Below are 11,801 nucleotides of genomic sequence, written 5' to 3' on the forward strand. Positions count from 1 at the left end.
ATGATAGAAACAGGCGGCAGCAGGAATATCGCCCTGTCACTTTAATGGTTTCTCTTTCACATGTCTTTTGATCCTCAACTCGCTTGTTTATTACACAAATGAGGGTTAATATGAATAATCACTAAACACCGCGTTTTGACCCCCAATTGACCATTAAAGCGCTCACGTTAAGCACGTGCCGCACACACAAACACACGCAGAAGCATGCGGCCTTTCGCGCTTTTAAGAGCAACACATGTACAACTGGAAAGGGGGCGGTATATGATGCAATAATCGTTTATCTCGATTAATGGTTTTTCATAATCGTTAAAAGCCAAAATCGAAATCGAAATTGGATTTTCGATTAATTGCACAGCCCTAACATGCCATGGTCGACCTAAGTTAAACAGACCTTGTTGTCGTCTTGATGAACAGCCACAAAGCCAAGAAGAAGAGCAGATGCTATCGTGTGTCCTGTTGTTGTTTACAACACGAACGGTTTCACTTTCTTTAGAAAGCTTGCATGCATAGGAACATTGCATGTTCCTATATTTGAAATAAGGAACTTCTTGAGCTGATGATAATAACGTGCGCATGATTATTGAAGTACTTCTGACATCAGATCCTTTCAGAAACAGACAGACGCCAGAGTGAAGGGTGAAAAAACGAAGGAGAAATATAAAAGATGAACAAATTGCCATGTTTAACTATTATCATCACCTTATGGACTATTATGAACTCTGAATGACAGAATTACTCTCTAACAGAAGCTACATGTTCCGGTGAAGACTACAGATACATATGAGAGGTTTGGGCTATATGTTGCCTGTTTTAGTACCCAAATAAGGCCTAAATGAATGCTGTGTGTAGTTTTACTGTAATTAGTAACATATCGGAGACTGTAAGGTGCTCTATGTGTTCATATATGTTGCATTTATTTATTTGTTTTATACAATTGTAGACGTTACAGTAGGCTATTTCACACTATCATGCAGTTATAATCAAATCATGTTCATAGAAAGGTTAGTAATAAACATTAATGCAGAAGTATTTATGTGTATAAGGCATCTGTGAGCAACCCGTACAGCTTTACTTTCACATCTCCTCGAGCGAGAATGACGTCGTACTTTCTGTCGTACACCATGGCCATTGGTACCCTTTTGGCAGTGTAAATGCAAGGCTGATAAAGGTGACCCGTACTGTAGCACTCAGTGGAAATGGGCCATAATTGATCCCATACTATTTCTACTAAAAACTTAAATCATGACCCCAGTAATAGTGTTTTGAGACTATGTGCTTGACCAACTGTATACGTAAATGCAAAAGAAAGTTCAGTCATTGTTTACTCACACTCTTGTTGTTCCAAACCAGTTTGACTTTGTTTCTTCTGCAGAATCCCAAAGATATTCTTAAGTATGAATGTTGGTGGTGATTTAGGTCTGATGACCGCTGCTGACTATTGAACTGACCATAATTTAATGATTTGGATTTCTCAGAGTATCTTCTTAGATGTTCCACAGAAGAAGGAAAGCCATTCATGGTTGAACTACAAGAAGGTTAGAAAACTTTTTTTTTGGGATGAACTCATCCACCATATCATTCTAGTGGTAAAACCCATGCAGAACATCTCGGCAACATTGAATGACCTGGCAACCACCCCAAACAGCCTACCAACACCCTAGAAAAACAAAACTGAAATAATAATCACTCTTAGAAATTTAATAGCAGCGTCCTGACAAATATTAAGTACATCTAAGCCATTTCCTCAGTTAGTTGACGCTTTTATCCAAAGTTAATTAAAAAGGAAAAAAAATACGGCAGTCAGATGAAAGAATAACGTCAAATTTACTCTCAGCCCCATAGATGCTGCATTACCGTACGTTCACACCGAAAGCGACGAGAGCATCCAAGGTCGCTCTGGCCACCCTGGCGACAACGCTGTCTGCCTTCAGCTCCGGCGGCGAGAGCGTCAAAACTCGCTACATTGATCTCGTATTTAAAGGGGCCGTTGCAGCATTATCAGTTACATTCCTGCATAAATCATGCTTTCTGGCGTGAAAATGTTGCGCTCTTCTTATCAAATTCATACAACAATGGAAGATCAAGTTGCGTCTGGTGTGGCTTTGCTTTATTTATCTAATATGTGTCCATATGTCTGAAATATCCTGAAGCAGCTATCCGCTTGTTAAGTGGTGACGTGTTTGTGACGTATGTATACTGTTTCCGGGTCCAAGCCGCCATTCATTTGAGTGGAGAAATCATTCGTTTATGATCGTGTTTTATTCCTATCACAAATTAAAGTTAATTTTACATAAAGTCATAGTGTACACAACAATCTTGCTGCATAACAAATACCAAAATTTTAACAAGTTATAAAACATTGAATCACTTTCTGGCCATCAGATATTAGGCATGGACATGTATATTGCGATCGTGACTTTCGAAAGTATTAAATCGCTTTGTAAACGTTTATTATTACCATTTCATGAGTCTCCCCATTCAGTTGAATAGAGCGCTTGGACCCGGAAGCCGCTCCGTGTGACGTCACACTTAACAAGCGGATACTGTTTTGTACTGTCACGTCATGTGAGTTTCCCGCTGTTTTGAGATAAATTTATATAACTTTAATGAACATCAGTAACTTATTTAATGCATGTTCCTGTAAGAAAACATTGTAAATCCGGCGACCGCAATAATCAAACCCCTGGGAACAACTGTGGTTGGAAACAAAGTTCACATGTCTGTGTTCTCTGAACCCCTATCAAGCGGTGGACATCTTCATTCTGATTGCTTGCCGCCGAACCGCGACATAGCTCATTACCATAAAGTTGACTTGATTTCAACTCTCCTCAACGCCCACGCTGGAGAAGACGCAATTTTCTTTCGACTTAAGCTACTTAAGCTACTTTCGGTGTGAACGTACGGTGAGAAACACCTCACATAAGCAGTATTTCGTTTTTTGTAATTTGACGCAAAGATTATATAATACATACATATATCCATATAAATGTTCACATGTTTTTTTTTTTAAGTCTGAATATCAAAAACGTTCAAGGGTCTAAGAATATGATGACCGTTAAACGTGTTAAAGCAAGTCTTGCGAAAAGGGTCCATTCAATCATTCATTTTCTTTTCACAGTAGTCCCTTCATTAATCTGTGGTCGCCACAGTGGAATGAACCACCAACTTATCCAGCACATGTTTTACGCAGCGTATGCCCTTCTAGCCACAACCCATCACTGGAAAACACACACACCCTCATTCACGCACTCATAGCATACCCAATTCACCTGTACCGCATGTCTTTGGAAATGTGGGGGAAACCGGAGCACCCGGATGAAACCTACACGAACACGGGGAGCACATGCAAACTCCACACAGAAAGCCGAGGCTCGAACCAGCGACCTTCTTGCTGTGAGGCGAACCTGCTATCCACTGCACCACCCTAAAAAAAGGGTCCATTGTAGAGTATATTTGCGAACACAGACTATATCTAGGCTGTGTAAATCTATAGTTTGATTGAGTCTCTTTCTTTGCTTGACACATTTACATCAGAGCACAGAGCAGCTCTTTCTGCATGATCTGGCACACTGTACAGCATTCATTTCATGTGTCACAGTGTGCAAAGCGGACACAACCTTTTCATTTTCCTTGCAAAAGTAATGTCCACAGCTTCCATGAATTCAAAAAGAGCCACTTGTTGACAAATAATGTGATGAGAGCAATTTTAACAATAGGTTATGATTGAATTGCCTCTTGTTACAGTTATGAAGTAGTTTGATAACAGGAAATGTTCATGGGGCAATGACACGACCACATCGAAATAGTCTATAGCAGGGATTCTCTACCGGTGGGCCTCAGCGATCCTGCCGGTGGGCCGTAAGATGGCTTAAAATTAGCTTAAATATTGCACTTTAATTATTTGATTTCATTATTAAATATGTCATATTAAAATGATCCAAGTAATGGCATTTCCTTCTATCTGTGATTGAATAAGCTTATTCAGACTTGGTGCAAAAACAGCCTCACTGTTAAATGCAGACTGTGTCTTAAATTTTCAAACGCTGGAAAGACTTCGTCCTCGGTTGTATAAATCAGACCGTCACGCAAATGTGAAGGTAACGATGATTAGAGTTATAATAACCAGCTCGCACATGCCTCACGTCTGCGACTCCTACTGTATCATGTCGCACAAGTCCGTTGATTAACAAACTATGCGTGATCTCTTTGTGTGAACACTTTACAATATCTGCAGATTTGTCCAAATGAACGTCTTGCGAATGTTTTATTACGAAGGCGCGCCCATACAGTAGGATCCAGTGAGACTCGGTGGTGTTTCAGTAGTGAAGAGCTGTTCACCGTTTCTGTCAGCGAACTCCAATAATGTCCTGCTGCAAACCCAACCGCTTTCAGATTGATGTTTCAACAGATTTAGCTTGTTTTTAGCGTGTTTTACATTTATTTTTAATAGATATGACTAGCATGGTTGCGCAGTGGGTAGCACAATCGCCTCACAGCAAGAAGGTTGATAGTTTGAGCCTCGGCTAAGTCAGTTGGCGTTTCTGTGTGGAGTTTGCATGCTCTCCCTGTGTTTGCGTGGGTTTCCTCCGGGTGCTCCGGTTTCCCCTACAGTCCAAAGACATGCGGTACAGGTGAATTGGGTTGGCTAAATTGTTCGTAGTGTATGAGTGTGAATGAGTGTGTGTGGATGTTTCACAGAGATGGGTTATGGCTGGAAGGGCATCTGCTGTGCTGGATAAGTTGGCGGTTCATTCCGCTGTGGCGACCACTAATTAATAAAGGGACTAAGCCAAAAAGAAAATGAATGAATGAGATATTAATAGCAGTTTAATAGATGAACAGTAGTCAGTCTAATTCAAAGCAACAGCATTTTTTTTTTGCCATCTCCTGTTGTCCTGTCAGGTTTTTTTTATTAAAGAAAAGGCCCAAATACTCTGCAGTTGTAAAAAATAGCTCAAATAAAGAATTCAGGAGCTTTGAACCTGTCTGTCTGCTGTTTTATATTAAAATATATATTATATTTTATACTATATATATATATATATATATATATATATATATATATATATATATATATATATATATATATATATGTATATATATGTATATATATATACACACATACATACATACACATACATACATACATACATACATACATACATACAGAACAGAAGTGTTCTGTCTGGTTCTCGAATCTGATTGGCTGAAAGCCGTGATATATTTAAGTAATATCAGCACCCGCACACCCTTTTTACCCTTTGTGTATTACTCCGCCCACACATAGCCAGCAAAAAGCAGACACTACAGATCTAAAGTTTAAAAGATGCACGCTCAACTGTTTAACTGTCAGCTTATGATTTGAATCCAAGGCGGAAGAAAGTAGTTCCTCATACAAAAGGGTTTTTGAGACTCTCCATGTTTGATTTTGTTTTTATATACACAATTATGCCGTCAAACTGTTGTATAAACGCAATATCACACTCGTAGCAGTGCAATATGGCTGTATATCGGCACTGGTGGGGGCACTAACGCACGCCTCCCACCAGTGCCGATATACAGCCATATCCCACTGCTACTGGTGTGATATTTCTCATATATATATATATATATATATATATATATATATATATATAGTTAGTTTTTTATATAAAATGATGTAGAAAAAGCAAAATAAATGTTTTCCTAATAAATAAAGCTTTAAAATAAGCCTAAATAAGCTTTTAAAATAGCATTTTCTCTAGATAATCAGTTTGGGCCTTCAAATATTTATGTGGGCCTCGAAGTGAAAAACCCCTGATCTATAGCACCTTCAGTCCAGCTCTTTTAGACTAACTAGAACTCTGTTAAGCTGCTTTGACACTATCTACATTGTTAAAAGCGCTGTATAAATAAACATGAGTTGAATTGAATCTTAAAATACCCCTTTCCTGTGCATCTGCATCGCTGACATAGGTAGAGAGAGCTGTTAGCGTAGGCGTCAGGCTGTCTGTGTGGGTTGTCTATATGTACAGGCGGTCTTCCACGACGCTCTCATCATGTCACGCCTCCGCTTTGCTTCCATTCATCAGCACTCTAATAGCCCAGCTGATAAACATCCCCATTTAGAAAGAGCGCGGGTCGATCCATCCACATGTTCTGAGCAGGCCAGGGCAGCGTTCACCTGGGTAGGAGCTGTAAGCTAGTAGTTAAGTTAGACTCTCTTTGGGTCGAGTCAACCTGGTCTCCTCATCTCCCTGCTAGGCTTGGGTAACTATCCTCAGGACCCCTCTGCCTACGGACCAACGCGTCCTTCTCACACTTATGTACAGGAAGAGCAGGGATATAGCGCAGGTAGGTGAGCAACTGCATCCTACAATCACTCAAACCCAATAGAACAAACATCAACAGCTCATGCGGTTTCTCACGCATCGCATGTGCAATATGCATTCGCCGTATGCATATTCTACATCTGCTCGAGGCATATCACGGGATATACTAAAGCACAGCTACAGGTCATTCTGAGGGACGCATGCTTAAAATGAATATCTGAATGTCTGATGAGGCTTCACTAGATGGCATTGCATCTGGTATGGCTTGTAGCTGTCGTTTACTATATGCCCAGCACTGACAGCTTGCTTCAGATCCTTTTCTTTCCAGTCACCGCATTGCTTTGCTGCCAAAAGGATGATCTAATGTGTCTACTGGGTTTTCTGTGGATTTCGCTCCCCTCATGCAGCGTGTGACAGTCACCGCTGAACAAGTCTGTGCGAATTCGGCGGCCACTTAAAATTCTTTACCTGACTCTTTCGCCCCATTCACACGGGGCGTCAGCGCCAACGCTTTCCATTCACTTTGAATGGGTGTCGTCAGGCGTTGCCGAACTGCATTGTGGATCCGTCTGCGCTGCTTCAGAGGCGTTGCTCGCAGAAGTTGGGAACAGCTCAACTTTTCAAGCGCCGACGGAAGCGTCAGCCAATCAGATCGCTGTATGCAAATACACCAGCTAGACAGTGGCCTATTGCTGACTGAATTTCATTGGCTGACGCTTCTATGACGATCACTTCAACCCCAACTTCAGACACGCCTTCAGTCAAGCGTTGACGCTGAAGCCCCGTGTGAATAGGGCGTTAGGATGCTTTCACACCTGTGAATCGATTCAGTTGTTCCGAAATTGTTACGTTGTTGCTCTTTGCTCTTGGAGCGGTTCGCTTTCACACTGCAAAGTTTCTAATCGGACCAAAAGAGCTAAAACAAGTCACGTGCGAGTAAACTCTCCTCACATTGCTCAGAGTGTCAGGGTTTATTTTGCAGCGTCCCGCTCAGCTGTCAGGAGAGGTGGTGATTTGGTGGTGGTGATTGACAAAGTGCGCGCGATGTGTCTGAGGAGAGATGCGGTGGGGAGGGGTGAGAAAGGTGCGCGACGATGCCTATTTGAGGACTGGGAGGGAGACGCGAGATTACCGGGAGATATCGCTCGTTTGCGGGCACTTGGAGACTCGCGAAACTTCCCGCCCTACTCATAATTCTCTCTTCATATAGCCGTAAGCCTATTACATATCCATAAAACACTGTGATATAACCGCGCTCGGATCGGATCGCTTTCTCACTGCAATCGAACCGCTCCAGGGTTCGTTTCAATCGAGCCGAGACCACCTCATTCAAGCGATCTCGGAGCGATTACTTTTGCGCGGAACAGAGCGCGATTGCCCTGTTCACATATGCCAAACGAACCGCGCTAACTGGGCAAACGAGATACGTTACGAAACAAAAGTGTAGGTGTGAAAGCTCCCTTAAAGTAATCCATTTCTTTTTCATTTGTGCTCATGTAGACTAACGCAGGGGTCTCCAACCTTTTGTGCACCACTTTTGTTTGATAAGTAGTAGCAGAGATAGATGTGTGGGGATTCATACATGACAACATCAAATTGCATGACTAGAAGATGGATAAAACAAACAAAGGAACAACAAGGTTATTGAAGTTTTGCAGTATTTAATTCATTTTTATTATTTGGGTACTCTTTATACATTTGCTAGTTGGGTTTAGTTGGGTGCTTTAGATTGATGGTTTTATTCCAAAACAGGGATTGAAATTGTAACAATGTTTATTTTCATTATTGGTGCGGTTCGCTTTCACACTGCCAAGTTTTTAAATGGACCCATATAACGAAAACAAGTCACATGCGAGTAAACTCTCGTCACTTTGGTCAAAGTTTCAGGGTTTATTTTGCAGAGCCCTCCTCAGCTGTTATGCGTCCTTATTTAATTTACAGTTGAAGTCAAAATTATTAGCCCCCTTTCGATTTATTTATTTATTTTTTCTCTTTTTTAAATTTTCCCCAAATGATGTTTAACAGAGCAGGGAAATTTTCACAGTATGTCTGATAATATTCTTTCTTCTGGAGAAAGTCTAATTTGTATTATTTCGGCTAGAATAAAAGCAGTTTTAATTTTTTTAAAACCATTTTAAGGACAATATTATTAGCCCCTTTAGGCTAATTTTTTTTCGATAGTCTACAGAACAAACCATCGTTATACATTAACTTGCCTAATTACCCTAACCTGCCTAGCTCACTTAATTAACCTAGTGAAGCCTTTAAATGTCACTTTAAGCTGTGTAGAAGTGTCTTAAAAAATACCTAGTCAAATATTATTTACTGTCATCATGGCAAAGATAAAATAAATCAGTTTTTAAAGTTAGGTTATTAAAACTATTATGTTTAGAAATGTGTTTCAAAAAAAATCTGCTCTGCGTTAAACAGAAATTAGGGGAAAAAACAGGGAGGCTAATAATTCAGCGGGGCTAATAATTGTGACCTCAACTGTATGATGATGAGCAATAAGACAGTATAAGCAAAAAGCTGCACTGTAATTTTGACACCCACAGACATCATCACCAAATATAAATCAGAGATAAAACCTCTTTCAGAGTCGTTGAGTAGAATTATGCATTATAGAGGGAAAGAACAGATAAACCAAGACTGCAGTTCGGTCAATTCTCCTAATGCATTAACAGCTTTTGTAATAGTTCAGCATGCGTTCACTTTCATATTCGACATGAAACGCACATTTGCCGGAAGAAATGACATCCCGCCCTACTCATAATTCTTTCTTCATACAGCCATATACAGTTGAAGTCAGAATTAATAGCCCCCCTGAATTATTGGCCCTCCCTGTTTAATAGCCCCCAATTTTTGTTTAACAGAGAGATTTTCTTAACACATTTCTAAACATAATAGTTTTAATAACTCGTCTCTAATAACTGATTTATTTTATCTTTGCCATGATGACAGTACATAATATTGGACTAGATATTTTTCATGACACTTCTATACAGCTTAAAGTGACATTTAAAGGCTTAACTAGGTTAATAGGGTATATGCCAAGCTAGTGCTGTTCCCATGCTGATACACTTCCGGTGACCTGCTATTGTGATTTTTTTTCCAATTTTATACGGTTCCTTACACAGCATCGATGTTGTAATGTCATTAAAATACATTCAGTTAAATAAACTTTAGCATTTATTTAGCTGCTCAAGCGTAAAACAAGACAAAAAGTTGATTACTCGCACGCGCCCGTCAGAATCGGCAGGCTAACGCAGAAGCTCCATTAAATATACTGAGGTAAAATAAATGCTCATATTATAAAGACATGGTGGGGGAAATGTAATTTAATGCAGTGCTTCTTGTACAATCTGAGACCCACTTTAAATGGGATATCACTCAGCTAGTGGAGATCGCTGATTTTTAAAGAAAACAGACCTTAAACGCACCGGATTTTGCATTGGCATTCGATTCGCAGGAAGCGCTTAACCCAGGTTACTGGCAAATTAAAAGTCCTATTAGCATGCTTCGGCATATACCCCATTAGGTTAACTAGGCAGGTTAGGGTAATTAGACATGTTCATGTATAACGATAGTTTGTTCTGTAGACTATCGAAAACAAATATAGCTTAAAGGGGCTAATAATTGTTACCTTAAATGTTTTTTGAAAAAAATTAAAAAGTGCTTTTATTCTAGCCAAAAGAAAAAATATTATCAGACATACTGTGAAAATGTCTTTGCTCTGTTCAACATCATTTGGGAAATATTTAAAAAAGAAAAATAATTTGAAAGGGGGGCTAATAATTCTGACTACAACTGTATTTTTAGTTATGTTTTACAGTGAAGTTTGAACGAGCAGCAAATATAATGTTTTAAGTGTAGCACAAACTGCTGAGGGGGGTTACGAGATGCGCAGAAAGCCTAGTCACACGTCTGCACTGGTTTACTGGTGTTTAATATCCCATCCCTTGTTTTGATGTCTGTTGAGACAGGTTATGGGCAGGACCTGAGTGCTTTTGGTCATAGCTTTGCAGACCCCAGCCAGCCTACTGCCTCATACGCCGCAGCCCCCTCCGCGCCCTCGTCAGGAGCTCCAGCGGCCGCCAGCAGCTTCGGACGGGGACAGAACCACAATGTACAGGGCTTCCACCCCTACCGGCGCTGAGCTGCTGTCCCACACCAACCCTCCCTCCCTCCCCAATGCAATAAACATCGTCAGGGATACAGACGTTTCCAGCACAAGCTGAACTGGATATTGGGATTGTCTTTCTGAAGATCGCAAAGAGCAAATAAAAAAAGGGGTTTTATTGTGTGTAAATTGTAAACAGGGGCTCTACTCCGACAATAGGAGACCACCGTACTCTTCTATATTTTGTAGTAGAACTGAACTACTGAAGTATTTAGCAATAGATTTGGATTGTCTGGTCAAACATCAGCACAGAACAGACGCACCAGACGTCAGCGACAGGGTCTCCCAATTATTCAGCTTTAATTATTATATTAGCGGGGAAATGTTTTTATTTGGAATTTTGTGGATTTTGTTTACTCTACGAGCCTTTTACCGTTTTATTTAAGTTTGAAATAGAGTACAAATGTGTATTATACACCTAAACTGTGCAATTTTTTAAAGAATTTTGTACTAATATATGTGCGCTTTTCTCGTTTTTTTATTTAAGGATGTAGAATTTCCTCAGGTGGCTGTTGGTGCACTTTGCACTTATGCAAAAAAAGAAAGTTTAAAAAAACACACACAAAAATGAGAGTTTATTTGAAATAAATGATTTAAAGAAGCTATGTTGTGACAGTTTATTGAGTTCACGGTACAATGGGGTATATGCACACACTTTTAAAAAAAAAAATTTTTATTGGGTTTTTCACAACATTAAAACAAAACATTTAAACATCTGAACATCACATTACAACAAAACAACTCCAGGATAACATACTAAACTTCAATAAATAAATAAATAAATAAATAAATAACAACAGTAAGAAAAATAAATAAATATAAAAAATAAAAATAAATGAATACATAAAAATAAAAAAATTCTAAATAAATAAAAATAAAAAGAGTCAATATAGAGTATATTTCTTTGCACACAACATCAAAAGTAGTTCACTGTTTGACCTTGATGTTTTATTTAACTTCTATTCTTTTTTTATTTTTTTTATTGCAATAATAACAATACATTACAACAAATACCGATACAAAACTGAAAGAAGTATAGTACAATCAATAGAAATATTACTTTTTGAAAAAAGTGGATTGTAACAAATTTAGAACAAATTAATAAATGTAAAAGAAATTAAAGGGAACAAGAGAGAGAAAAGAAGAAGAAAAATAAATAATTAAGGGCACATAAAGATAAATTATTGCAGAATATTAAATAAAGCACATATTTTAGAAGTTTTAATAGCTTTCTTATTGTGAGAGTCTATGATGTTTTTTTAAATAAAGAGCTAGTTCTCGTTTAAAAAATAGAAAATTAGGCTTACCAT

At 39.0% G+C, this 11,801-nt stretch overlaps 1 protein-coding gene across 22 annotated transcripts in view; it reads left to right on the top strand.

Moving 5' to 3' along the window:
* dazap1 (DAZ associated protein 1) overlaps positions 1–11,092 on the top strand; it is a 43,359-nt gene extending 32,267 nt beyond the window's left edge. For 4 of the 22 annotated variants that reach the window (XM_021479633.2, XM_021479634.2, XM_073916006.1 and 1 more), the window contains 3 exons: positions 1,476–1,535; positions 6,244–6,333; positions 10,295–11,092. In XM_021479633.2, coding sequence (XP_021335308.1) covers positions 1,476–1,535; positions 6,244–6,333; positions 10,295–10,467 — 323 coding nt within the window. In that variant the 3' untranslated portion in view covers positions 10,468–11,092. Of the gene's footprint in view, positions 1–1,475; positions 1,536–6,071; positions 6,334–10,290 lie in introns of all 22 variants that reach the window. The other 18 variants (XR_012386823.1, XR_012386825.1, XR_012386822.1 and 15 more) reach the window with 9 other exon arrangements.
* Positions 11,093–11,801: the final 709 nt, after the last annotated feature.

Source organism: Danio rerio, chromosome 11 (genome assembly GCF_049306965.1).
Source record: "Danio rerio strain Tuebingen ecotype United States chromosome 11, GRCz12tu, whole genome shotgun sequence".
NCBI lineage: Eukaryota > Metazoa > Chordata > Actinopteri > Cypriniformes > Danionidae > Danio > Danio rerio.